The sequence below is a fragment of the Aquarana catesbeiana genome, linkage group LG01 (genome assembly GCF_042186555.1).
Source record: "Aquarana catesbeiana isolate 2022-GZ linkage group LG01, ASM4218655v1, whole genome shotgun sequence".
NCBI classification, from domain to species: Eukaryota; Metazoa; Chordata; class Amphibia; order Anura; family Ranidae; genus Aquarana; species Aquarana catesbeiana.
Window position 1 is genome coordinate 557662621 of NC_133324.1, and position 27264 is coordinate 557689884.

At 45.2% G+C, this 27264-nt stretch overlaps 1 protein-coding gene across 1 annotated transcript in view; it reads right to left on the minus strand.

Annotated features, from left to right (window-relative positions):
* Window positions 1-7069: 7069 nt before the first annotated feature.
* The window catches only part of COMP (cartilage oligomeric matrix protein), a 227582-nt gene continuing 207387 nt past the window's right edge, over window positions 7070-27264 (minus strand). The window contains exons 17-19 of the mRNA XM_073596126.1: window positions 20161-20333; window positions 9642-9781; window positions 7070-7219 (exon numbers count right to left, since the gene is read on the minus strand). Of these exons, the coding sequence (XP_073452227.1) occupies window positions 7167-7219; window positions 9642-9781; window positions 20161-20333 (366 nt within the window). The 3' untranslated portion in view covers window positions 7070-7166. The remainder of the gene's footprint in view (window positions 7220-9641; window positions 9782-20160; window positions 20334-27264) is intronic.

Below are 27264 nucleotides of genomic sequence, written 5' to 3' on the forward strand. Positions count from 1 at the left end.
GTCTTGTATGGATATTAAGGGGAACCCCGCACCCAAATTAAAATAAGGAAAGGTGTGGGGCCACCAGGCCCTATATACTCTGAACAGCAGTATACAGGCGGTGCAAACAAGACAGGGACTGTAGGTTTGTTGTTAAGTAGAATCTGTTTGTAATTTTGAACATTTTTAACGTGTTTAGCTCCAGCCAAAAAATCTTTTCTAAGCTTTTTGGAAAACATAGGGAAGGGTTATCACCCCTGTGACATTTGTTTTGCTGTCTTTCCTCCTCTTCAGAAGATTTCACCTCACTTTTTTGTCCCAATGAAAAATGTTTTTTGAAAATTTGGGTTTTTTTGTGGAACAAGGATTGGAAAGCATCAGTGGAAAGGAGAAATTGTTTTCCCATATTAACTCTTACAGGAGAGAATTTCCCTTCCTAGGGGTAGATTTCATCTCACTTCCTGTTGTCTCCTTCCGTTTGCAAGTAGGAGTCGTTTGTAAGTTAGATGTTTGAAAGTAGGGTCCTGCCCTATATACTCAGCAGAAATTTGGGCCTTAGGTGTTGCTGTGGCCACAACACTGTATGCCCTCACAGGGCCCTGCTGTGAAATATTAGATCAAGAATTGTAATTACATGCCCCTGTTGAACAGGAGCTGAAAAATTAGGCCTTAGGCACTGGTGCTGGTGCCACAACACTGCAACCCCTCACAGACACTCTAGTTGGAACGCAGGAACGAGCCCTGCTGCAAATTATTGCTTCAAAAATTGTAATTACACGCCCCTGTTAGACAGGGGCAGAAAAATTGGGCCTTAGGCACTGGTGCTGGTGCCACAACACTGCAACCCCTCACAGACACTCTAGTTGGAACGCAGGAACGAGCCCTGCTGCAAAGTATTGCATCAAAAATTGTAATTACACGCCCCTGTTAGACAGGGGCAGAAAAATTGGGCCCTAGGCACTGGTGCTGGTGCCACAACACTGCAACCCCTCACAGACACTCTAGTTGGAATGCAGGAACGAGCCCTGCTGCAAAGTATTACATCAAAAATTGTAATTACACGCCCCTGTTAAACAGGGGCTGAAAAATTGTGCCTTAGGCACTGGTGGTGGCGCCCAGAACCAAAAATGTTCTTACAAGCTATCAGCGTGATGATTGAGGAGGAAGAGGATAATTACTCAGGGATAGTCACTCAGCATCAGCATAGGCAGTCTTTGAAGGGATCTGAGATTTCAAAAAAAATTATTCGGTTACATCAGCATCAGGTGCTTGGTAGCTGGTGGTGATCCAAGACTCATTCATTTTTATGAAGGTCAGCCGATCGACCGAGTCGGTGGACAGACGCACCCTGTGATCGGTTACCACGCCTCCAGCAGCACTGAATGTGCGTTCCGAAAGAACGCTGGATGCAGGACAGGCCAGTAGCTCAATTGCATACTGTGCAAGCTCTGGCCAGTGATCCATCCTCAAGACCCAGTAACCCAGAGGATTTTCGGTGGGAAAGGTGTCCAAGTCTGATCTTGCCCCTAGGTATTCCTGCACCATGTAAAACAGACGCTGGCGATGGTTGCTGGAACCGATCATACCTTGGGGCTGCGGACCAAAAAATTGTCTGAACGCATCGGTCAGACGGCCACCTTCTCCACCGCTCCTTCTTTGACTGACCGAAGCCTCAGCAACACGTTGTCCAGAAACAGGAGTTTGTAACCTCCCAGTCTCTGGGAACGCGTTGCACAGACCTTTCTGCAAGGCCTCCCGAAGATGTTTCATCCTCTGCTCCCTCTGCGATGGCAAGATAAGGTCCGCAACCTTACCCTTGTAACGTGGATCAAGGAGGGTTGCCAGCCAGTATTGGTCCTTCTCCTTGATACCACGAATACGAGGATCCTTACGCAGGCTTTGCAGGATCAGGGAGGCCATGCAGCGTAGGTTTGCTGAGGCATTCGGTCCGGAGTCCTCTGGGTCACTAAGAACGACATGGTCCGCAGCCACCTCCTCCCAGCCACGTACAAGTCCATGTGTTTCTTGGGACTGATCCCTTAAAGACTGCTGCTGATGCTGAGTGCCAGGCTCCACCTCCATACTGACACAATCTTCCTCCTCCTCCTCTTCCTCCTCGTCCTCTTCCTGTGTGATCGGCGGGCACGCAGGAACACTGTCTGGATAAAGGGGGCCTTGAGAGCTAAGGAAGTCCTCCTCTTCCTGCCTCTGTTCTGCCTCAAGTGCCCTGTCCATTATTCCACGCAGCGTGTGCTCCAACAGGTGGACAAGGGGGACAGTGTCACTGATGCATGCACTGTCACTGCTCACCATCCTCGTGGCCTCCTCGAATGGTGACAGGACAGTGCATGCATCCCTGATCATGGCCCACTGGCGTGGGGAAAAAAAACCAAGCTCCCCTGACCCTGTCCTGGTGCCATAGTCGCACAGGTACTCATTGATGGCCCTCTGCTGCGTGTGCAGCCGCTGCAGCATGGCCAACGTTGAGTTCCACCTGGTGGGCATGTCACAGATTAGGCGGTTCTTGGGCAGGTTAAACTCCTTTTGGAGGTCCGTCAGCCGAGCACTGGCATTATATGACCGGCGGAAATGCACACAGACTTTCCTGGCCTGCCTCAGGACATCCTGTAAGCCCGGGTACCTGCCCAAGAACCGCTGCACCACCAAGTTAAGGACGTGAGCCAAACAGGGCACATGGGTCATTTGTCCCTGTCGGAGGGCAGAGAGGAGGTTGGTGCCATTGTCGCAAACCACCATTCCTGCCTTAAGTTGGCGTGGCGTCAACCACCTCTGAACCTGCCCCTGCAGAGCTGACAGAACCTCTGCCCCAGTGTGGCTCCTGTCCCCCAAGCACACCAGCTCAAGCACCGCATGGCATCTTTTGGCCTGCGTACTTGCGTAGCCCCTTGAACGCCTACGGAGCACCGCTGGTTCCGAGGAAGAGGCCATGGAGGAAGAAGAAGAGGAGGGGGTGGAGGAGAGAGGTGTGTCACAATCAGCATTTTGGAGGCGTGGTGGCGGAACAACCTCCAACACTACTGCACCTTGTCCTGCATCCTTCCCAGCTGCCAGCAGAGTCACCCAATGCGCCGTGAAACTTAGGTAACGTCCCTGTCCATGCCTGCTGGACCATGAGTCAGCGGTAATATGCACCTTACCGCTGACCGCCCTGTCCAGCGAGGCATGGACATTGCCTTCCACATGCCGGTAGAGAGCCGGAATCGCCTTCCGTGAGAAAAAGTGGCGTTTGGGTACCTGCCACTGAGGAACCGCACATTCCACAAACTCACGGAAGGGGGCAGAGTCTACCAACTGAAAAGGCAGCAGTTGAAGTGCTAGCAATTTTGCCAAGCTAGCATTCAACCGCTGGGCATGTGGATGGCTGGGAGCAAACTTCTTTCGGCGGTGCAGCAGCTGGGGCAGGGAAATTTGCCTGGTACAATCTGACGTCGGTGTACCAAAAGCAGATTGCCCACAAGTACTTGGCTGTGACACACCTAATTCTACACCTTCATTCCTCTCACTGCAGGTCTCAGAGAGGACTGAAGGTCTAGTGGGGTTGGAAATATCAGCTGATGAGGAGCAAGGAGAGATCCTCTTTGTTCTTTGGTGTGGGTCTTTTAGATACGCTTGCGAACGAACTGCATGGCAGGTCAACATATGTCTGGTCAAGCATGTGGTACCCAAGCGGGAGATATTTTGGCCACGCGAGATACGCTTGAGACATATGTTGCAAATAGCAGCGGTGCGATCTGATGCACTCGTCTCAAAAAAGGCCCACACCAAAGAACTTTTTGAATAACGCGCAGAGACTGCAGCGCCCTGCACATGTGGAGCTTTGGGGTGTGATGCAGTCAATGTGCTGCCCTTAGGCTGGCCCCTGGAGGGCATCCTGCCTCGTTGGTGATGTGCTGCCGCCTCCTCCTCCTCCTCCTCCTCCTCCTCCTCCTCTCTCCTATCAGGCACCCACGTTGAGTCAGTGACCTCATCATCCCCTCCCTCCTCATCACTGGAGCAAACCTGGCAGTATGCTGCAGCAGGGGGAGCATGACTGCCAGATTGCTGTCCTTCTTGGGCACCCCCTCTGTCCGCGCTCATGTTACTGCCTTCATCGAGCTCAGTATCGTCATCAGAGCCTTCCAAACGCTGGGCATCCTCCTGGAGCATGTACCCAACACTGTGGTCAAACAGTTCGAGGGAATCCTCATGAGGACATGGTGGAGCTAGGGAAGGAGTCACTGATGACATTGAGCTGAGGGAAGAGGCCGCTGCTTTGCCAGACAAAGCACCCTGGGCATGGGTGAGAGAGGATGAGGAGGATGAGGACGGCTTGGTCATCCACTCGACCAAGTCTTCCGCATGTTGCGGCTCAACATGGCCAGCTGCCGAAAAAAAGGCCAAGCGTGTCCCATGGCCACGTGCTGATGAGGATGCACCGTCTCCACGACCAGCACTAGACACAGAGCCTGCTTGCCCTCTCTTATTGGCTTGTGACTGTCTGCCTCTCCTTCTTGGCCTTCCAGACATACTAATGGCCTGTAGCTGCACTAAGCTGGGATAGAACACCTGTAATTTTCTTCAAGTAGCTTTATATACTGTAACCAGACAAGCCTGCCTGTCAGTAGGAAGATAACAGGAACGGATCTAGCTGAACACTGTGAGCAGGACGCACTGTACTAAATGTAAATAGTCTAGCTGCCTGACCGTGGTACTAATAGGATCAAATAGAACACCTGTAATTTTCTTCAGGTAGCTTTATATACTGTAACCAGACAAGCCTGCCTGTCAGTAGGAAGATAACAGGAACGGATCTAGCTGTACACTGTGAGCAGGACGCACTGTACTAAATGTAAATAGTCTAGCTGCCTGACCGTGGTACTAATAGGATCAAATAGAACACCTGTAATTTTCTTCAGGTAGCTTTATATACTGTAACCAGACAAGCCTGCCTGTCAGTAGGAAGATAACAGGAACGGATCTAGCTGAACACTGTGAGCAGGACGCACTGTACTAAATGTAAATAGTCTAGCTGCCTGACCGTGGTACTAATAGGATCAAATAGAACACCTGTAATTTTCTTCAGGTAGCTTTATATACTGTAACCAGACAAGCCTGCCGGTCAGTAGGAATTTAACAGGAACGGATCTAGCTGAACACTGTGAGCAGGACGCACTGCACTAAATGTAAATAGCAGGAACGGATCTAGCTGAACACTGTGAGCAGGACGCACTGCACTAAATGTAAATAGCAGGAACGGATCTAGCTGAACACTGTGAGCAGGACGCACTGCACTAAATGTAAATAGCAGGAACGGATCTAGCTGAACACTGTGAGCAGGACGCACTGCACTAAATGTAAATAGCAGGAACGGATCTAGCTGAACACTGTGAGCAGGACGCACTGCACTAAATGTAAATTGCAGGAACGGATCTAGCTGAACACTGTGAGCAGGACGCACTGCACTAAATGTAAATAGTCTAGAAGATAACAGGAACGGATCTAGCTGAACACTGTGAGCAGGACGCACTGCACTAAATGTAAATAGCAGGAACGGATCTAGCTGAACACTGTGAGCAGGACGCACTGCACTAAATGTAAATAGCAGGAACGGATCTAGCTGAACACTGTGAGCAGGACGCACTGCACTAAATGTAAATAGCAGGAACGGATCTAGCTGAACACTGTGAGCAGGACGCACTGCACTAAATGTAAATTGCAGGAACGGATCTAGCTGAACACTGTGAGCAGGACGCACTGCACTAAATGTAAATAGTCTAGAAGATAACAGGAACGGATCTAGCTGAACACTGTGAGCAGGACGCACTGCACTAAATGTAAATAGCAGGAACGGATCTAGCTGAACACTGTGAGCAGGACGCACTGCACTAAATGTAAATAGCAGGAACGGATCTAGCTGAACACTGTGAGCAGGACGCACTGCACTAAATGTAAATAGCAGGAACGGATCTAGCTGAACACTGTGAGCAGGACGCACTGCACTAAATGTAAATTGCAGGAACGGATCTAGCTGAACACTGTGAGCAGGACGCACTGCACTAAATGTAAATAGTCTAGAAGATAACAGGAACGGATCTAGCTGAACACTGTGAGCAGGACGCACTGCACTAAATGTAAATAGCAGGAACGGATCTAGCTGAACACTGTGAGCAGGACGCACTGCATTAAATGTAAATAGTCTAGATAGAAGATAACAGGAACGGATCTAGCTAAACTGAATACAGTGTATATATATATATGCAACACCTGGGATGCATATATATACACAATACACTGTAAGTGCAGCTAACTGACTGACTGTTCTGCCTAATCTATCTAACTCAAATCAAATGACACTGTCTCTCTCTCTCTCTATCTCTCAGCACACCGGAACACACACTACACAGGGCCGCCGTGCAGGCGGCCTTATATAGTGTGGGGTGTGTACTAAATCCCCTGAGCCATAATTGGCCAAAGCCACCCTGGCTTTGGCCAATTACAGCTCTCTCTACTGACGGCGCTGTGATTGGCCAAGCATGCGGGTCATAGTGCATGCTTGGCCAATCATCAGCCAGCAATGCACTGCGATGCCGCAGTGAATTATGGGCCGTGACGCGCCACACGAATTTAGCGCGAACGGCCCATAACGTTCGCAATTCGGCGAACGATCGAACAGCCGATGTTCGAGTCCAACATGGGTTCGACTCGAACACGAAGCTCATCCCTACTCATGTGTAGAATTCAAATTTAGAGTCCCTAAATTGCTGCTTTAGCTTATAAGGTTTTTCACATTTCTTACGTTTTTCTTAGGTGCAAGGGAAATGGGAAAGGCAGCTTCACCTTATTTACTCCACTAAGTAAACAATCAGTTTGCAAAGTTCCTATTCCTTTAGCAAAATCAATTAATTCCAGATTAGGATTTGCAATGACTTTGGTAGGAGTTTTCTTTTATTTCTATACTATGCCCTTTATTTAGAAATTGTGTGAAATTTACAATCACATGTGTACATTTTCTCATATATATGTAGAATTTACAGTAGCAGTTGCATAGAAAATAAATTGTGCAGAAAACCAGTCTTTATATTGTATTTAGGTATTTGAGAAAGGTGAGAGTATGAAAGATGTTTATGAAAAAATGCACTGGGCATCCACTCCTAAATTTATATAAAGGCGTACAAGTGGTTTTCATTTCAGGCTTTTCTCCGCTGCTCTTTAAATGTCTCATAATCATCCGGTATTGTATCTGTAAAAAAAACATTTTGGTTAAGCTTCATCAACCATCAGAAAACAATACAAACATAAAAAATGGGGTAAGCATAAGTTAAACTAGGATTTGAATAAAGTTTTTTTTTTTATCCCAGTATATGAATAAAGTTCTTTCTCAGATGTTGTTCAATTGATAAAGAGATTAGTGGATGATCAGCTGAGAAAAGTGTCAAATGTAGGATGTGAAGAGGAGAATGACCTACTGTGTGCAAAGGAAATGGAGAACATTTAAAAAACTGAACACAGTGTTGCTTGCATACGATGTTCCACATACTTGTAGTAGGCAGATTCAGGTAAACCTGTAGATTAAAGGTTTAAAACACAGGCACAACTTCTGCTTTACGTTTTAGGACTCCAGGACTTCTGCTTTAATTGCTTAAAAATTCATGTGGCACTTTTGCCAAGGGTGATTGCAATGAATCACAATGAGTGGAGATTCAAGAATCTTGAACTTTGAAATGGCAGAATCCTTTTGAGTGGCAGACCACTGTGTCTACGGTCCCCAACATTGCCCGATCAGTGGTGTCCTCAATGCTGAGAAATACAGGCAGATATTTACCCATCATGCTATACCATCAGGTAGGAGTGTGACTGGCTCCAAATATATTCTGCAGCAGGACAATGACCCCAAATATACAGAATATCAATAGGAACTAGCTTCAGCATAAAGAAGAACAAGGAGTCCTGAAAGTGATGGTTTGGCCCCCACAGAGCCCTGATCTCAACATTATCAAGTCTGTCTGGGATTAAGTAAAGAGACAACCTACCTGCCCAATTCCTTCAAAAATTGTGTGCAAGTGTACCTAGGAGAACTGATGCTGTTTTGAAGGCAAAGGGTCGTCACACCAAATATTGATTTGATTTGGATCTCTCTCCTGTTCATTTAGAACGTGAATACAGCAGTATTCTATATCTATATATTGTAGAGTTATCAATTATGATTTATTTAAGCTCATAACATGGAAAAATGCAAGAGACTTCCAGATTTCCCATTTTGGCAGTAGATATTTTTTGGAACAAAATCTGCTTAAAGCGGGGTTCCACCCAAATTTTGAACAATATCTGTATGTATTCTCTTCCTTGCCTAGATGCTGACATGCCATTTAAAAAAATTTAAATCGCCGTAATTACCTTTTATTTTTCTATTCTTCTTTGCACTTCCTGGTTCTCCTCCCGTGGGAGTAGGCGTGTTTCTAGCCTCTCCTAGACTCCTGGGAGCTAGTCTCAGGCTTCCCAGGATGCCACTGAGCATGTGCGGGAATGAGCGGTGAATGCTGGGAGCACAGCATTCACCACATCCAGGAAATAAATGCTTGTGGGCTTCAAATGCCCACAATGAAGATGGAAACCGCCTGCAGTGAATAATATAAGTTATTCTTTCCGACGAAATCTGACACAGGCGGACATATTACACACAATATGTGAATATGTAATGCTGAGAAGAAAAGTTTGTGAATGAACTCATAAAAAAAAAAAACGATAGGTGGACCCCCACTTTAACCAAACATATAAAGAGTCTGTTGAATTTACATGTTAAATCAGCCTACCACTCACATTTCAGTGATGGGTGGATGAATTACCCTCTTTTATATCTAGAACTTCTGTAATTCCCTTACCTGAGTTAGAAACTCAGATTCTTAAGGAGTATCAGTTCAACTGCTCATTATATAAAAAGTATTGTGTTTCAATATAAAAGAAATGTAACAGAGAGAAACTGTTGCAAAGTTCCTTACCTAGAGTTTCTGCCACGTCAGACCTATCAGACAGGCAATCTTATGCCTAACTGAACGTGACAGGCTGACAATAACAATGTTAATAGTGCTGTCACTGGCAGGATTTCTAGGTAACAAATTTAGCAAAAGATTCATAAAAAATAGTTTGCTTAGGAAAACTTTATACATTAATACATGATGCCAAACATACTGAAAAAGAAGATTTGAGTTTAGGTGTACTCTAAGTAAAAAGTATTCTATAATAAAAAGGGGGGCTTCAATTACTTCACTTCTGACAATGCAAGCCCTTGCTGTTTCTGGCTTAAATACTTTCTAGAATGCAGACCCAGAATAAGAATGCAGATCAGAAAGAGTTCCATGCTTGTTCCAGGTTAGTGATTCTAATCTAATGCTTAATGGATAGCCAGGGAATCGGTACTTTCAGAAGAGGAGGTTAACAGTAACATCCTCCATACTTTCTCCTCAAGGTTCTCTTGTACATATTACTTAATGGTTTTCAAACATGGTATAACTGACAAACCAGTGTCTTCGTTTGAAGATGTTTTCTTATAGAGGTGTGTACATCTTTTCAGAATAGTTCATTGCTTTTCAGTATTTTTAATTCAATACCATGACCTGAGCTTTTAAAACCACTGCACACTTCCCATCCAAAAATATCAAACTTACCATTACAACGATATCTTAGGTTGGACCAAATGATATTCTCCTGAGAGAAACAGAAGACTCCAAGTCGTCCTCCCCTCATTGTGGTGTCAATTATGACCCCAGAGTCTGCTACCAGCTCAGGGCCCTCAAAAAACTTGACTCTGAAAAACAAAAACTCACATATGCAATGACAGGCAATTAACTTGCATAACACAGTTATCAAGGACAGACAACTCAACTACAGTGCATCCAGAAAGTATTCACAGTGCTTCGCTTTTTCCACATTTTATGTTAAAGCCTTATTCCAAAATGTATTAAATTCATTATTTTCCTCAAAATTCTACAAACAATACCCCATAATGACCTGAAAGAAGTTTTTTTGAAATCTTTGCAAATTTATTAAAAATAAAAAAAATGAAAACAAAAACACATGTACATAAGTATTCATAGCCTTTGCTCAATACTTTGTTGAAGCACCTTTGGCACCAATTACACCCTAAAGTCTTTTTGAGTATGATGCTACAAGCTTGGCACACCTATTTTGGGCAGTTTCTCCCATTCTTCTTTGCAGGACCTCTCAAGCTCCATCAGGTTGGATGGGGAGCATCGGTACACAGCCATTTTCAGATTTCACATCTCAGAGATGTTCAATTGGGTTCAAGTCTGGGCTCTGGCAGGGCTACTCAAGGACATTCACAAAGCTATCAGTAAGCCACTCCTTTGTTATCTTGGCTGTGTGCTTAGGGTCGTTGTCCTGTTAGAAGATGAACCTTTGTCCCGGTCTGAGGTCCAGAGCGCTCTGGAGTAGGTTTTCGTCAAGGATTTCTCTGGACATTGCTGTATTCATCTTTCCCTTGATCCTGACTAGTCCCCCTGTCTTGCCGTTGAAAAATATCCCCACAGCATGATGCTGCCACCACATGCTTCACTGTAGGGATGTATTGGCCAGGTGATGAGCGGTGCCTGGTTTCCTCCAGACATGACGCTTGCCATTCTGGCCAAAGAGTTCAATCTTTGTTTCATCAGACCAGAGAATTGTGTTTCTCATGGTCTGAGAGTCCTTCAGGTGCCTTTTGGCAAACTTCAGACGGGCTGTCATGTGCCTGTCAGAGAGTTTCCCAGAGCAGACGCAGTGCTGGTGTGCATCGGTGTGCGCTGGGGCGCGCGTGTGCGCGTGCCTGTGCACGGCGCTTGGCTCCAATCTGCCTATTTAGGTTGTCAGCGCATTTGGCTTGGTGCCGTCAGATCTGCAGCTACCTGCATCCTTGCACCTGCTTACCTGTCTGAACGTCTGATCTCCTGATTACCCGGCTTGCCCTTTGGATTATCCCTTTGTCTTCTGCCTGCATCTGACCCCGGCCTGTCTTGAATACGAATCTGCCTGCTCCTCTGTACCACGCTGCCCGCCTGTTGCCGACCCTGCCTGTGACCCAACCTGCCTGCTCCACTCCTGCTCTGCACCTGCTGCCTGTGCTTCAGCTGTCTGGTGATCTCCAAGCCACCTTCACCGGGATCCTCCTGCTGCTGACCCGCCAGGCCCTCATACCATTCTGTGCTCCCGTGCCTCCTGTCCATAGTACCAGGGACCAGGAACCAGATATGTAAGGGAGGTCTTCCCCTGCTATATCAGCCTCATCGGTCAGGTACATGGAAGTCTGACCGTATCGGACAGCCATGGCCGAGCCCGAGCAGGGAACCTCCCCCATGGAGGAACTGTGTAGACACCTGGTGGGTCTCACACAAGCCGTGAAGAGCCTTCAGGAAAGCTATACAAGGTTGGAAGAACGAGTCCAAGTCCTGTCTGCTCCTACCAACCCTCAAGGTGCTTCTGCCGGATTGTCATCTGCACCCTCAGTAGTAATGCTACCTCCTGAGCCCAGGGTACCTATACCCGAAAGATCTTCTGGGGACCGCAGTAAATACCGGGCTTTTCGCAATGCTTGCAAACTTTACTTCGCCCTGCAGCCACGCACCTTTTCTCTGGAGGCAACCAAGGTGGGCTTTGTGATCTCTTTCTTATCCGGTGAACCACAGACCTGGGCTCACCGCCTCCTGGAGTAAAAATCTGGATTCCTTGATAGCCTCGATGCCTTTTTTGCCACTATGTCCCAGTTGTATGAGGACCCCCAAGTAACAGCGACTGCTGAGGCCGCTTTGCACGCTCTTCAACAGGGAGGTGGAGCAGCAGAGGACTATGTGGTGGAATTTAGGCGGTGGAGCTCCGACACAGACTGGAATGACGCTGCCTTGCGTTACCAATTCCGCATGGGGTTATTTGATCCATTGAAGGATGAGCTGGCACGGGTCGGAATACCCCAAACTTTGGATGAGCTCATCAATCTGTCTGTCTAAATCGACCGACGCCTCGCTCCGAGAGATCCACCAGTCAATTTCGCCCTACCTGGATGCTCCCCAAGATTCTGAGTTCTCCCAGCTCTCTCGGACAGTCTTTTCCTGCACCAGCCACTCGGGTTCTCGATACCCCCGAACCAATGGTCTTCTCCGTCCTTCCCTCACTCCGGAAGAACGTCAGCGCCGACGAGTCAACATTCTCTGCATGTATTGTGGGGAGTCCGGACACTACGTGAGATTTTGCCCTAACAAGACACGTAAGTCTCTTCCAATCTCTTCAATGTGTGCATCTGCCTTGCCTAATCCTGCTACTCACCTTGCTCTTTCCATCATCTTACAGCTACCAGGAAGGGATATCCCAGTTTCAGTCATAATTGACTCAGGAGCATGCAGCTGTTTTATTGACCTGACCTTCGCTGCCAACCACCACATTTCCTCTTCAGCCTAAAATTCGGGGACTTGCTTTACATCTCGCTGATGGTTCCTCCCTTCGTTCCGGTCCTGTCACGCAGGAGACTGTCCCTTTGCTGGCCACCATGGGCTCCAACCATCAAGAACTCCTGCGTCTGGATGCTATCTCTTCACCTCTTTTTCCCATCATCCTGGGGATGCCGTGGTTGCAGGCCCGTAACCCTAGAATTGACTGGACCAGTGGGGAAATCAAGTTCCTCTCCAAATATTGCCAGCAGCACTGTCTACACACTATCCCTGTTAAATCTACCCAGCTCCTCTGCCTGGACACTGACACCAAGTTACAGCAGGTGATCCCTGCACCCTATTAGGATTTCCTTGATGCGTTTAGTAAGAAGAGAGCAGAGACCCTTCCTCCTCACAGGCCTTACGATTGCCCGATAGAGCTTTCACCTGGAACAGAAGTCCCCTTTGGGAGGATTTTTCCATTAACAGAGCAGGAGTTTGATACCTTAAAAATCTACATCGATGAGAACCTGAAAAAAGGTTTTATCCACCCATCCACCTCTCTGGCTGGTGCTGGCATATTTTTTGTAGAGAAGAAGGACCATTCCTTACGTCCTTGTATTGATTACTGGGAATTAAACAAGATAACTATCAAAAACTGTTATCCGCTACTCCTAGTGCCCGAACTCTTCCAAAGGCTGGGATCCACAGTAATCTTCACCAAATTAGATCTCCGTGGTGCCTACAATTTAATTTGTATTCGGGAAGGAGATGAGTGGAAAACTGCTTTCCGTACCCGATTCGGGCACTTTGAATACCTTGTTATGCCCTTCGGCCTGTGCAACGCACCAGCAACGTTTCAACATTTTGTTAATGACATTTTCCGTGACTTTCTGGACTTATACGTTATAGTTTATTTAGACGATATCCTGATCTTCTCCTCCTCAGTTACCGATCATCGCAGGCACGTCCGAAATGTCTTAGCTCGACTCAGGCAGCATGGACTTTACGCTAAACCAGAAAAATGTCAATTCGAACTTCAATGCATCCAGTTTTTAGGCCTAATCATTTCTGTCGAAGGTATTAAAATGGACCCCCAAAAGGTATCTGCCATTCTGGACTGGCCCGCTCCCTCCGATACCATTCGTTCTCGAAGAAGATGCTTCAGAGATTGCAGTAGGAGCTGTGCTGTCCCAACGGCAAGGCGCCAAGGTCCTTCACTACCCAGTGGCTTTTTTCTCACGCAAGCTCTCCACAGTGGAGAGAAATTATGATGTTGGAGATCGGGAGCTTCTGGCCATCGAGGCCGCTCTGGAAGAGTGGCGTTACTTACTGGAGGGTGCTGCACATCCCATTTTGGTCTACACTGACCACAAGAACTTGGAGTACCTAAGAACGGCCAAGAGATTGAAACCACGGCAGGCGAGGTGGGCTCTATTTTTCTCGAGATTTTTGTTCCATATCACGTACAGACCAGGTTCCAAGGGTATCAAACCGGATGCACTATCCCGTATGTTCCTTGATTCTGGCAAATCTTTGCATCCAGACACTATTCTCCCTCACGGAAATTTTCTATTACTCCAAGGGGATCTTCTATCCCGAATAAAACAAGCCTCCTTGGATTGGACCTCGCTTTCCGGAGATGATGTGAGGGCCCAAGATGGCTTATTCTGGCACAAGGGCAAAATTGTGGTTCCTGAAGATCTGAGGGTGGCAGTGTTAGAGCTCTGCCATGACCATAAGATGGCCGGACATTTCGGTGTGCTAAAAACGGCAGAGCTGATACAACGCACATTCTGGTGGCCTCAGTTGGTAAGTGACTGTAAAAGCTACATGGAATCCTGTACTACCTGTGCACGGAGCAAGAATAGCCGGACAAGAGCCTGGGGATTACTAAGACCGTTACCCGTGCTAGAAAGACCTTGGAAGATGATTTCGATGGATTTCATCATGGAGCTTCCCCAGGCAGAAGGCTTTTCCACCATCTTCGTCGTTGTAGACAGATTATACAAAATGGCTCATTTTCTGCCTATGAAAGGCACGCCCTCAGCTATGGAAACAGCAAAGGTTTTCATCAGGGAAATTGTGAGGCTGCAGGGAGTCCCATCAAGTATCGTATCTGATCGTGGTGTTGAGTTCACCTCCAGGTTTTGGAAGGCTCTCTGTGATTCTCTGCAAATCGAGTTGACATTCTCTTCAGCTTACCATCCCCAGACTAATGGGCACACGGAGAGAACGAATCAGACTTTGGAGCAGTATCTCCGCTGCTTCTATACATTCTCACAGGACGACTGGGTCTCTCTTCTACCTATTGCTGAGTTTTCCTACAATAACTCTTTACATTCTGCCATTAAGCAAACACCATTCTTTGCCAATTACGGCTTCCACCTGTCTTTCCTGCCCAGTTCTTTACCCGAGTGTGCTATCCCTGCGGTCTCTGAAACCATGGACTTCTTCCTTACCAACAACAAACTCTTGCAGGAAACCATGGCTAAGACCCAAGAGTATAATAAGAAGATGTTTGACAAGAAGAAGTGGGGAGAGCTTATCCTGGAACCTGGCAATCAGGTTTGGTTGTCCACAACCAATCTAAGAATGGCTTGCCCTTCAAGGAAGTTGGGCCCTAAGTTTATGGGTCCGTTCTCAGTTAAAAAGAAAGTCAATTACGTAACTTACGAACTCAACTTACCCGGTACTCTGAAGATCCATCTGGTCTTTCATATATCTCTGTTGAAGCTTGTTATCCCCAACACCTTTACTGGCCGAAATACTGATCCACCGGAGCCCATAATTATTAACAACGAGGAAGAGTTTGAAGTAGAGGCTATTCTGGATTGCAGGAAAAGGCACAATCAGATGCAATATCTAATCAAGTGGAGGGGGTATGGACCGGAAGATAATTCCTGGGAGCTGGAAAGCAATCTACATGCCGAAGAGCTCTTGAGGGCTTTTAGGAGTGCCCAGGCCACCAGATTGGCTCAGTTGGACATCCGGAGGCTGCCCTTGAGGGGGGGCACTGTCAGAGAGTTTCCCAGAGCAGACGCTGTGCTGGTGTGCGTCGGTGTGCGCTGGGGCACGCGTGTGCCCTGTCATGCGGGCGCGTGCATGTGCATGTGTCTGTGCGTGTCGGCATGTGCGTGCGCACAGCGCTTGGTGCCAATCTACCTATTTAGGCTGTCAGCACATTTGGCTTGGTGCTGTCCGATCTGCAGCTCCCTGTATCCTTGCACCTGCTTACATGTCTGAACGTCTGATCTCCTGATTACCCGGCTTGCCCTTTGGATTATCCCTTTGTCTTCTGCCTGCATCTGACCCTGGCCTGTCTTGACTATGAATCTGCCTGCTCCTCGGTACCACGCTGCCCGCCTGTTGCCGACCCTGCCTGTGACCCGACCTGCCTGCTCCACTCCTGCTCTGCACCTGCTGCCTGTGCTTCAGCTGTCTGGTGATCTCCAAGCCACCTTCACCGGGATCCTCCTGCTGCTGACCTTCCAGGCCCTCATACCATTCTGTGCTCCTGTGCCTCTTGTCCATACTACCAGGGGCCAGGAACCAGATACGTAAGGGAGACCTTCCCCTGCTATATCGGGCTCATCGGTCAGGTACATGGAAGTCTGACAGTGCCTTTTACTGAGGAGTGGCTTCCATCTGGCCACTCTACCACACAGGCCTGATTGGTGGAGTGCTGCAGAGATGGTTGTTCTTCTGGAAGGTTCTCCTCTCTCCACAGAAAAACACTAAAACTCTGTCAGAGTTACCATCGGATTCTTGGTCACCTCCCTGACTAAGGCCCTTCTCCCCCCAATCACTCAGTTTGGCTGGACGGCCGCTCCAGAAGTGTCCTGATGATTCCAAACTTTTTCCATTTATGGATGATGGAGGTCTCTGTGCTCATTGGGACCTTTAATCCTGCAGAAATTTTTCTGTACCCTTCCCCAGATCTGTGCCTTGGTACAATCCTGTCTTGGGGGTCTACAAACAATTCCATGGACTTCATGGTTTGGTTTGTGTTCTGACATGCACTGTTAACTGTAGGACCTTATATAGACCGCTGTGTGACTTTCCAAATCATGTCCAATCAACTGAACTTACCAAGGGTGGACTCCAATCAAGTTGTAGAAACATCTCAAGGATGATCAATGGAAACTGGATGCACCTGAGCTCAATTTTGAGTGTCATGACAAAGGCTGTGAATACTTATGTACATGTGATTTTTTCGTTTCTTATTTTTAATAAATTTGCAAGGATTTCAAACAAACTTCTTTCACGTTGTCATTATGGGGTATTGTTTATAGGATTTTGAGGAAAATAATGAATGTATTCCATTTTGGAATAAGGCTTTAACATAACAAAATGTGAAAAAAGTGAAGCGATGTGAATACTTTCCGGATGCACTGTAAATCCGATGAATTTAATTACAGTGGTTGTAAAGTGGTCGTAAAGTCAGTGATGACAATTACTGGCAGCCCTTCTGTTATAACAAGCTATACTACACCGTGTCTGTGTTTTTTTTTTTTTAAATTATGCAACCAAGTACCTTATTAGACAGCGCAGCTGTGCGGTCACGTGACATCCCACCACTCTCCTTCCGTGATCTGATGACTATGGTGGGAGAGGCTGAGATTGCCCTCTGGCGTCAGCTGGGAGGTCACGTGACTGCACATCGGCGCTGTGAAATAAGGTATAAGGCATGATTAAAAAAAAAAAAAACAGGCACAGTGTGTAGTATAGCTTGTATCAACCAAGGTATTTTACAGCATAGAAAGAGACAAATTACACCGCAGAAGTACTATGCTGTGTAACATGCTTTAAAAGAACAGTAGTTATTTTTTAGGGTTATAACCGCTTTAAAATGATTGTAAGGGTTCGTTTTTTTGTTTTTTTAAATAACAAATGTATCATACTTGCCTCCACTGTGCAGCTTGTTTTGCACAGAGTGGCCCCGAACCTCATCTTCTGGGGTCCCCCGGCGGCTCTCACGGCCCCTCCCCACATCAGATAACCCCATTATTATTATTATTATACAGGATTTATATAGCGCCGACAGTTTACGCAGCGCTTTACAACATTAGGGCAGACAGTACAAGTACAATACAATTCAATACAGGAGGAATCAGAGGGCCCTGCTCGTTAGAGCTTACAATCTAGGAGGGAGGGTCAAGTGATACAAAAGGGTAATAGCTGTGGGGGATGAGCTAATGGAGAAAATAGTGCAGTTGTTAGATGGAGGCAGGATAGGCTTCTCTGAAGAGGAAAGTTTTCAGGGATCGCCTAAAAGTGGATAAAGTTGGAGACAGTCTGACAGATTGGGGTAGGGAATTCCAGAGGATGGGCGAGGCTCGGGAAAAGTCCCGGAGGCGGATATGGGAGGAGGTGATGAGGGAGCTAGAGAGCAGGAGGTCTTGGGAGGAACGGAGATGGCGATTAGGTTGGTATTTTGAGACTAGGTTAGTGATGTAGCTGGGGGCAGAGTTGTGGATGGCTTTGTAACTTATTGTTAGTATTTTGAATTTAATTCGTTGGGCGAGTGGTAGCCAATGGAGGGATTGGCAGAGAGGGGTAGCAGACACTGAGCGGTTTGTAAGGTGGATGAGTCTGGCAGCAGAATTCATGATGGACTGAAGGGGGGATAGTCTGTTTAAAGGTAAGCCAATGAGGAGTGAGTTGCAGTAGTCAAGGCGAGAGATAACCAGGGAGTGAATCAGGAGCTTAGTGGAAATGTTCTCCTGAGGGGGTTACCTTGCGGGCGCGCTCCCGAGTCCAGCATACGGCGTCCATAGCCGCCAAATGTATGACTCGCCCCTGCCCCTGGCGCCGCATCATTGGATTTGTTGACAGCAGCAGGAGCCAATGGCTGCGCTGCTTTCAATCTATCCAATCAAGAGCCGAGAACGTCAAAACGTCTCGCCCATACGTCTTAAAGGCACATTTTTTTCAATGTCATTTTTTTAAATTACTTTTTTTTTTTATTGCATTTTAGTGTAATTATGAGATCTGAGGTCTTTTTGACCCCAGATCTCACTTTTAAGAGGTCCTGTCATGCTTTTTTCTATTACAAGGGATGTTTACATTCCTTGTAATAGGAATAAAAGTGACACATTTTTTTTTTTTAAACAGTGTAAAAATAAATAAAATCATGTAAAATAAATAATAAAAATAAAAATCAAATTTTTTAACCCCCCCTCCGTCCCGACGAGCTCGCGCGCAGAAGTGAACGCATACATGAGTAGCGCCCGCGTATGAAAACGGTGGTCAAACCACACATGTGAGGTATCGCCGCAACCGTTAGAGCGAGAGCAATAATTCTAGCCCTAGACCTCCTCTGTAACGCAAAACATGCAACCTGTAGAATTTTTTAAAAGTCGCCTATGGAGATTTTTGAGGGTAAAAGTTTGACGCCATTCCACGAGCGGGCGGATTTTAAAGCGTGACATGTTGGGTATCAATTTACTTGGCGTAACATTATCTTTCACAATATAAAAAAAAATGGGCTAACTTTTCTGTTGTCTTATTTTTTTATTCAAAAAAGTGAATTTTTTCCAAAAAAAGCATACTTGTAAGACTGCTGCGCAAATACGGTGTGAAAAAAAGTATTGCAATGACTGCCATTTTATTCTCTAGGGTGTTAGAAAAAAAACAATATATAATGTTTGGGGGTTCTAAGTAATTTTCTAGCAAAAAAACCTGTTTTAAACATGTAAACACCTAAATTCCAAAACGAGGCTGGTCCTTAAGTGGTTAAACACTAAAGCACAAAGATTTCTCGCTTTCTCAGTACCGTTTGGGTGGGTGTTGCTGATGTGTAGGAGATGGATGGGAAAAGGTCTTGGGGCGGACACAAGAGCCTCACAAGAAGGGGGGAGAAATCACCCCAGGCCTGGACCCAGGACAGACTAGTAGGCAAGCCGCAAAACATATATGTTTCAAATCTCATGGAGTCCGCTCAAGGAGTTACATTTTAGACCTGGGTCATCAATTCCCATCAGGGTAAAGGTAAGACTATCCCAGTGGTTCATCTACATATTGTGCCATCTTGCTCACAAGTGCAGAGATAGAAGGAGGGGGAGGGCAATTTAGGTCAATCAAGAGACCTACATGGATCCCAACAATAAGGTGGGTATACACATGCATAGAAAGGCCATACCTCAGTTAACACTATATTTCCACTTATCGATGTGCCAACAATGTACCCCTGGTTCCAACCTGTTCATCAGAGCCTGATGGTGACTCTGATGAAGAGGGCAAGTCCCTTGAACCACATTAGCATTCTGGACTTGTGGACTTTGATATGTTGAGATGATATGCAACAACCCTGGCTTTCAGTACCTTCTCTATTCTGGTGAGCTTGTATACACATTGGTTTGTGAGCATATTATACATGTTCTATTTGTATTAATAAAGTATTCTAAAGGATAATGCACTAGGCTGTGGCTCCCCCTGTCTATTAATGGTTGAACTTTGTCCAGACTACCCCAGTCTTGAGAGGGCAGCAAAGTGTTGGTAGATTTGAACAAGGAATTAAGTGCCTTACACCTCTGAGTACCATAATCAAGTGCAGGAGTCTTTTTTTTGTCTACTGATCCCCATGCTCCTCCGTGGGATTGTCAGCAAGTGATTTGCCTGCTATCTATTTTAAAATATTATGTGGCACAAAAGCAATGCAAAAACAGTGAGACTGTGCAAAATACATATTAATCAATATACTGTTCTGTGTGTTGTAAATGTATTCTATAGGTAAACATATGCTTTTCTAACTCTGCTTTGTACATACCGAATATATCCTACTGAAGGTCTATGTTGCAAGAACCAGCGGTATGATGTCTTATCTTTCCAGCCCACATTTCGGGGATCTTTCCATAGTAGTCTGACTTGGTTTGATGAGTCTCCTGTATGCCACAAGGAATTCCTAAGTTGTTCCCCAGGCCCTGTAGTGGACTTGACAGCCTGTTGCAAAACAGTTGATGAAATTTACATTTTACTAACTATATTAAAAGTAACTAGGTACACTGGGGTAGATTTACTAAAACTGGTGCAGCTTTGCATGGTAGCCTATCAGTTTCTATTTTCAACTTGTTCAATCAAGCTTTGGCATTAAAAACTGGCAGCTCATTGGTTTCTATGCAGAGATGCACCAGATTTTGCACGCTCCAGTTTTAGTAAATATCCCTCAGTGTCAAAACTATTAGGCAACAATGTATTGTGTTGTATCAACTAGACTCAAACTGTTATCAAGATGTCACAGTGTAACTGAAATCACATGATTTGCTTGGATCTTTTTTGGTTCACCTCAAAATATAAGACTTTTAGGTGTTTTTCATAGGAATTAGGTGATAGAAGTGTGTGTAAAGGAAAATTTATTTTTTAATTTGGATAGAGTAAGTTTGGGTTAAAACTCCTGTCAGTTTACTTTTGCTGTCATTACAAGCATTTCCCATGCATTTTTCAGGTGTTCTTATTGATGGTTATTGAGGCCAAAATATGCGACTGCCCCAAAAGAAGCTCATATACCTAAATGAGCAACAAGCGTCAGGGGACATTGCATTCAGGTGTGAACAAGCACCATGTAATGTAATGAAAGTACTAATGTCAATCATTGAAGCTCTTCCGGTGATGCATTAAATCATGCTTTAAATGATTCAGTTATGAATAGGGACTTAGAGGTTATAAATCTAAAAAAAACCCCAAAAAAACCCTGCAAGAAAAAGTCACAATGCACCGCATACTAGCTCATTCTGAAATACTTACCTTAGAACGATGCCCTGGATCGGCGTCGGCCCTCTGAGTACAGCACAGACATCTTCCACTGGAGTTACTTCCGGGTTCGCCGGTCCGGTGCTGGGATTGGCCGAAGCTGCAATGACGTCACTCCCACGCATGCGCGCGGGAGCCACCGGTCATGGCATGACTCCTGAAGAAATGGCACAGCAGCCCGTTTCTTCAGTGCGCATGCGCCGATGATGTCAGCAGCAGCGCATATATGGAATACTGTACAAGTTTAGGAAATATTCAAGGTACCTACAGGTAAGCCTTGTTATAGGCTTACATGTAGGCAAAAGTGGTGTAACAGGGTTTACAACCACTTTAAAGAGAAAGGAGTTGTGATTTTAGTGCCTCTGTTGTGAATTTTGAAAGCGAGTTTCTCCACAATTGTTATAGCTACAGAGGTGAATGATGCCTTGTTATAGAGTGCCTTTTCTGCTTGTCCTTAAGCATGTAATTACTTAAGGCAGACTTTCAAAAAAACAAAAAATGTCCAGCGCTCTGGATTTCACAAAATCAAACTGCAACAGTCCAGAATAAAAACTGAATAGTTTAATGAATCCAATAGTGATTTATAAATTGTAGATTGTAAAAACAAGTTTTAAAACAAGTGTTAAAATTAGACTCACAGTAACACAGTACTATATTGCACTTAAATTGAAAACATATTGATGTGCACTTAAAATAAAAACATATATAAAAGACAGTTGGTCCTTAAGCAACAGAAAACCAACACGGGAGATCCATCCAGATGCATACCCCAACTAAAGTCAATGGGAAAAGATAGTGGGAACGGAGAGGCATGCTAGACAAGAAGGCATGCTGTGCTCCTCCCAATAGCCCATAGTGAGATTGGCATAAACCGGAGTAAAATTGGCTCCCATGGCAGTTCCCCTGCAAATAAAATTGATCACAAAAAGTAAAATAGTTATATTTAAGGCAAAATTCTGTGGCTTGAACCAAAAATTGTGATTGCAGGGAATTGAAATCTCCACTTTTCGGGCCGTGATGAAAAAGAAATTCCAAGAGAAGGGTTACGACCTCATCAGTGATGCCTTCTTGTCCCACATGAACCCCCCTCCCAAGGTTAAGATCTTAAAAGAAGAATCAGGAACCAACCACACAGTTAGATTTATTTCTACTTTTAATGACAGGTTTAAGTCCATATCTAGAATTGTCAAAAAACATTTTGGTATTCTACGATTGGACCAACGTCTAGCTCCGGTATTACCTGAGGTTCCACAAGTGACGTTTCGTAAAGCCCGTACCGTTAAAAATTTATTAGCACCTAGTAAAATAGTAAACAAATCATCCAAATCCCCTCTTGACATTAGATCATATTTTCACGACAGAAAGGGTATATTTCAGTGTAAGAATGGTGGGTGACCACCGTAGACTTATTTCCAAAGGGAGTGATGAACACAGTGTTCCTCGACACCTTTTACGTTTCTACAACAAGGACATTAGACATTTAGAGGTCTTTGTGATCGAAACTATCCCCAAGGGTACATTAACCAATAATGAGAGATTATGCAAGCATGAGGTTTTCTGGATTTATATGTTTGACTCGCTTGCCCCAAGGGGTTCAATGAGGAACTGGAGACATGTAGTTTTGTGTAGAGTTTGGCTCATGCTGGGTGATCTTTATAATAATAAAATAAGTTTTTGAAAAGAGATGGAAAAGAGTTTTTTAAAAACTTTTTACAATATAAATGTTCTGTCTTGAATTGTTTCATTTTAATTTTAACTATGTGTTCTTAATGATCTGTACGATTAATGTGTGTTTTATTGTGATATTCCATTGTGGGTCTTTTGAGCAACAGGGGGTTAACACTAGAGACATAATCCTCCCCCTTCTCCTCACAATGGGTTAATTGCCTTTTTTCTTTTTTTTTGTCCCTCCCATCGCTTCCTCCCCCCAATTTACATGTGTGTATTTAAACTTTGCGAGTTGCCTCTTTCCCTGACTATGACAAAGCGATCATGCGCAAAACGCATCGTCAAGGCAACCTTATAACAGTGGTCCTATCCATAACCATGTCACGGTGATCATCCATCCATCCATCCACTTCTGTGAGCTCCACATCGGCCAACAGCGGTGTCTTCCCTCAGCATCGCTAGTTCCACCATTCCCCTTCTGGTTTGATATTTTCGTTTTACCACCGGTCCCCCTGTGTGACACCATCTATCATTGAGGCATTTTCATCTTGAAGGAACACAGACCGATGAGGCAGATGTGATTTCCACCAGCACTGCTGGCTCAATTATTATTTTTCTCCTGGTCGGCCTCCCAGGTTTACCACTGGATCCCCTGAAGTGACACCATCCACTATTGAGGCTTTTCATCCTCGAGGAGACACAGACCGAAGAGTCAGCAGTTCAACGTCCACCAGCTGACACTCCAGCGGCTCTCCTGGGAGAAGCCGCGCCCTCCTTTCCCAGCTGTGCTCACGTCATCATCCACCGCCACGGAGCCTCGGCGAGGCTTCTCTCCTCATGGCGGAGCATTGGCTCCCTTCGCGCCACACCATCCACTCAGCCCTCTGGAGCCGGTGAGTCGTCCCTCTTGGTACCAGACCCCACAGCCAGCGGGGAGTCTGTGAGTCCCCTTGATTCTTTGATCTGGGCGCTCCTCTCCTCTCCTTTTGTTCTGATCTGTATCTATCAGTTACGGTTGGTCCAGCTGCACTGGTTTTCCTTCCACTCCCCACCCCCCTCGATTTCAAGTCATGTTAATTGTACATAACATGTTATATTACATGGTGTGGTAACTGTACAACATATGTTACACACCTCATGTCTTGATTGAGCTCTTTAGGTGTTTATTCACTGGCGCTGGGTTATTGTTGTTGTTTTTTCTGTTTTCTAAGGCAGACTTTCAGTCACTATTTACACTTACCATCATTCTAATCCTCCCCCTACCCTGTTACGCATTTGCAAGTACCTTTTTCTGCAGGCACTCGCTCCTATTGCATCATTCCGTGACTCCCCCCCCCCCCCCCCAGCCTCTTGAGATACACATCACACATCCCAGGACACTTCAGGACATTCTCCCCAGGTGGCCAATACCATCTAGTAGTAGGGGCTGGGTGGTAAGGAAGTCACAACCCATTCCCGAGTCCAAGATGGGAGAAAAAAAGCTGTGAAGATTTTTGTTGTGAGGAAGACAGTGCTAGACTTCATAGGATGGTAATTATGTGTTTTTATTAAACTCAGCAGCTACAGTACTTGTAACTGCTGACTTTTATTTTTGGGAACACAAGTTAAAGTCACTCTTTAATGATAGCATTTACCACCCACTCAAATATTAAAATTCAACTCAATTCATACCCATATGTGGTAGCATGCTCCAAATGTAAGATTTTGTGGAAATCTTTATAACTATGAAAAGACCCAATGATAGAGAGAATTTTTTTCCAATATTACAGTCAATAAATATTTACCTTCTGAAACTTTTATATATATATATATATATATATATATATATATATATATATATATATATATATATAAATCCAATGATAATTATAGGCAAATCAATCAGAGAATGGAACAAAACATTTTACTTTCATTAATTTGGAAAAACATTTATATGCTCACATTAAAAAGGAGGAATTATTCCAAAATATAAAGAAACTTTGATATGACCATGGCCTGAAAATGAATGTGGTTCTTGTGTCCTTTTCTCTTAAAGCCCTTTCACACTGGGGCAGTAGCGGTAAAGCAATGCTTGTTTTAGCGGCACTTTACCGCTATTATAGCGGCACTTTGGCGCCACCATTCGGGCGGGAGCGGGGCACTTTTAACCCCCTAGAAGGGATTAAAAAGGGTTAAAAGCGCCCGTGTAGCGCCGCTGCCCATGCATTCCAATGGGCAGGGGCAGTGGAGGAGCAGTGAATACACTGCTTGCACACCGCCCCAAAGATGCTGCTTGCCGGACTTTTTCTAACGTCTTGCAAGCACACTGCCCCAGTGTGAAAACACTCAGGCTTTTACACTGGGACTGCGGGTGAGGCATTTTTCAGGAGCTTTGCAGGTGCTATTTTTAGCGCTAAAGCGCCTGAAAAACGCCCCAGTGTGAAAGGGGTCTTATAAGCTTACATGTACATTTAACAAAAGCTTGCTATAATATTCTGTCGATTTTTACATTTTATTTCTTCTTAAGGTTTCTGTTCACATTAGTTAACCACTAGCTTACTGGACACTTCTGCCCCGACTCCCTCCTCTGCCCAGGCCAATTTTCAGCTTTCAAAGCTGTCACTCATTGAATGATATTTGCGCAGTCATGCTACACTGTACCCATATAACATTTTTATCATTTTTTCCCACAAATAGAGATTTCCTTTGGTAGTATTTAATCACCATTGGGGTTTTTATTTTTTGCTAAACAAACAAAAAAAGCCAGAATAATTTGAAAAAAAAAGCAGTTTTCATAGTTTGTTATAAAATTTTGCAAACAGGTAATTTTTCTCCTTCATTGATGACCACTGATGGGCTGCGCTGATGGGCACTGATGGGCGGCACTGATGAGGTTGCTCTGATAGGTGGTATTGATGGGCACTGATAGGCACCGATAGGTGGCACTGATGATGAGGCACTGATGGGCAGCTATAAATATGTTTTTCCCGTTTACTCCAGACGATAATCGGCTTTATTTTTCTCCTCATGCTATTAGCGGGAGGTTAAACAGGTTACCGGCTCTGTTTACATCACGTAATCAGCTGTCATTTGGCTGACAGCTGATCACTTGGTGAGGTGCCGGGATCGGTCCCTTACTCTGAGATCAGCTGAGTCTCATTGACTTGCTGATCACAGAGCGAGCCGTGCGTGTCACGCAGGGGGCGCCCGGGCAGCTCATGCACGGGAGGACTTACATGGATGCCCTCCTGGAAATTTAGGCCTGCGCTGTAGCCATCTTTCGACTATAGCACGGGCGGGAAGAGGTTAACAAATACATATTTGGTCAAGGTTACCCAACTGTACTGTTTCATTATGTATATTAATGTTCAATATTTTGACGTTTCTCCTTTTCTATTGTATATCTAATTTGTTACAATGAAAACAGCAAGGGTACAGGATCTTTAAACATGTAAATCATTTATTGAACAAATTGTATCTCTCACATTGTAATTACCTATGTCCAGCTTAGGGTGCAGAGAGAATATGTAACAAAACCAGGGGCCCCATGTGGAAAACACTGATGTACAGTAATGTTCGGTAAGCTTCAGTACTATTGACGCCAGACCCACATTAAAGGATGTAAGCAGGCAGCACCTACGACTGCATCTCACTGACAGCGTAATGTTGCAAGGTGAAAGGAGTGGGTGGGGGGTGACACATTTCCAGGGCAACACCCTCTTTCTCCAACTCACAGGCAATTACCATGTGACTGATACTATTTTTTTAACAAATGATTACTGATCTTGCGCCTTTACTCTTTTTATCTTTTAACATGATTTACTGGATTGGTCTTAAGATCTGTTAATAAAGAGCTGCAGGATCTTCTTTTAATTTATTATTGTGCTTCAGAGATTGCAATTTTGAACTTCTATAGTAGCCTCCCTGACGGTTTTCCCGAGTGTGGCTCGGGGTTAAAATTCAGCACCATTAGCGGTAACCCGAGCCACACTCGGGATTACATTGCAGGATCCTGGTGCGGCATTACTTACCTTGTCCCCAGGATCCTGCGATGTCCCCGACTGTGTCTGCGGGCTCTGTCTCCTCCAAAGCCTCTCTGTGCCAGGCTCCGTTCCCTGCAAGCGTTGCGACGCACGGGGGCGGAGCCTGGTGGCAAATTAAAAAAAAAAGTAAAAATCATAACACATATAGTAGATTACAGTACTGTATGAAATCATTTAACTTCCCTTCTGTCCCCAGTGCTTTGTCCAATGCCCTGCATGCAGTTTTATATGATATATACTAAAAATAGTGCTAAAATCTTGTGAGCCACAAATGGGTTAATGCCTTCAGTGTGAATAAATGAACCTAATTCAGCTGCACACACTAACCACGTTCCATACCGTGTATATGCCAAAAATAAATAAATAAATATATGTGTATGCGCTAAAGGCTATAAATACGTGAACAAAGAATATAATAAATCTATACAATATTA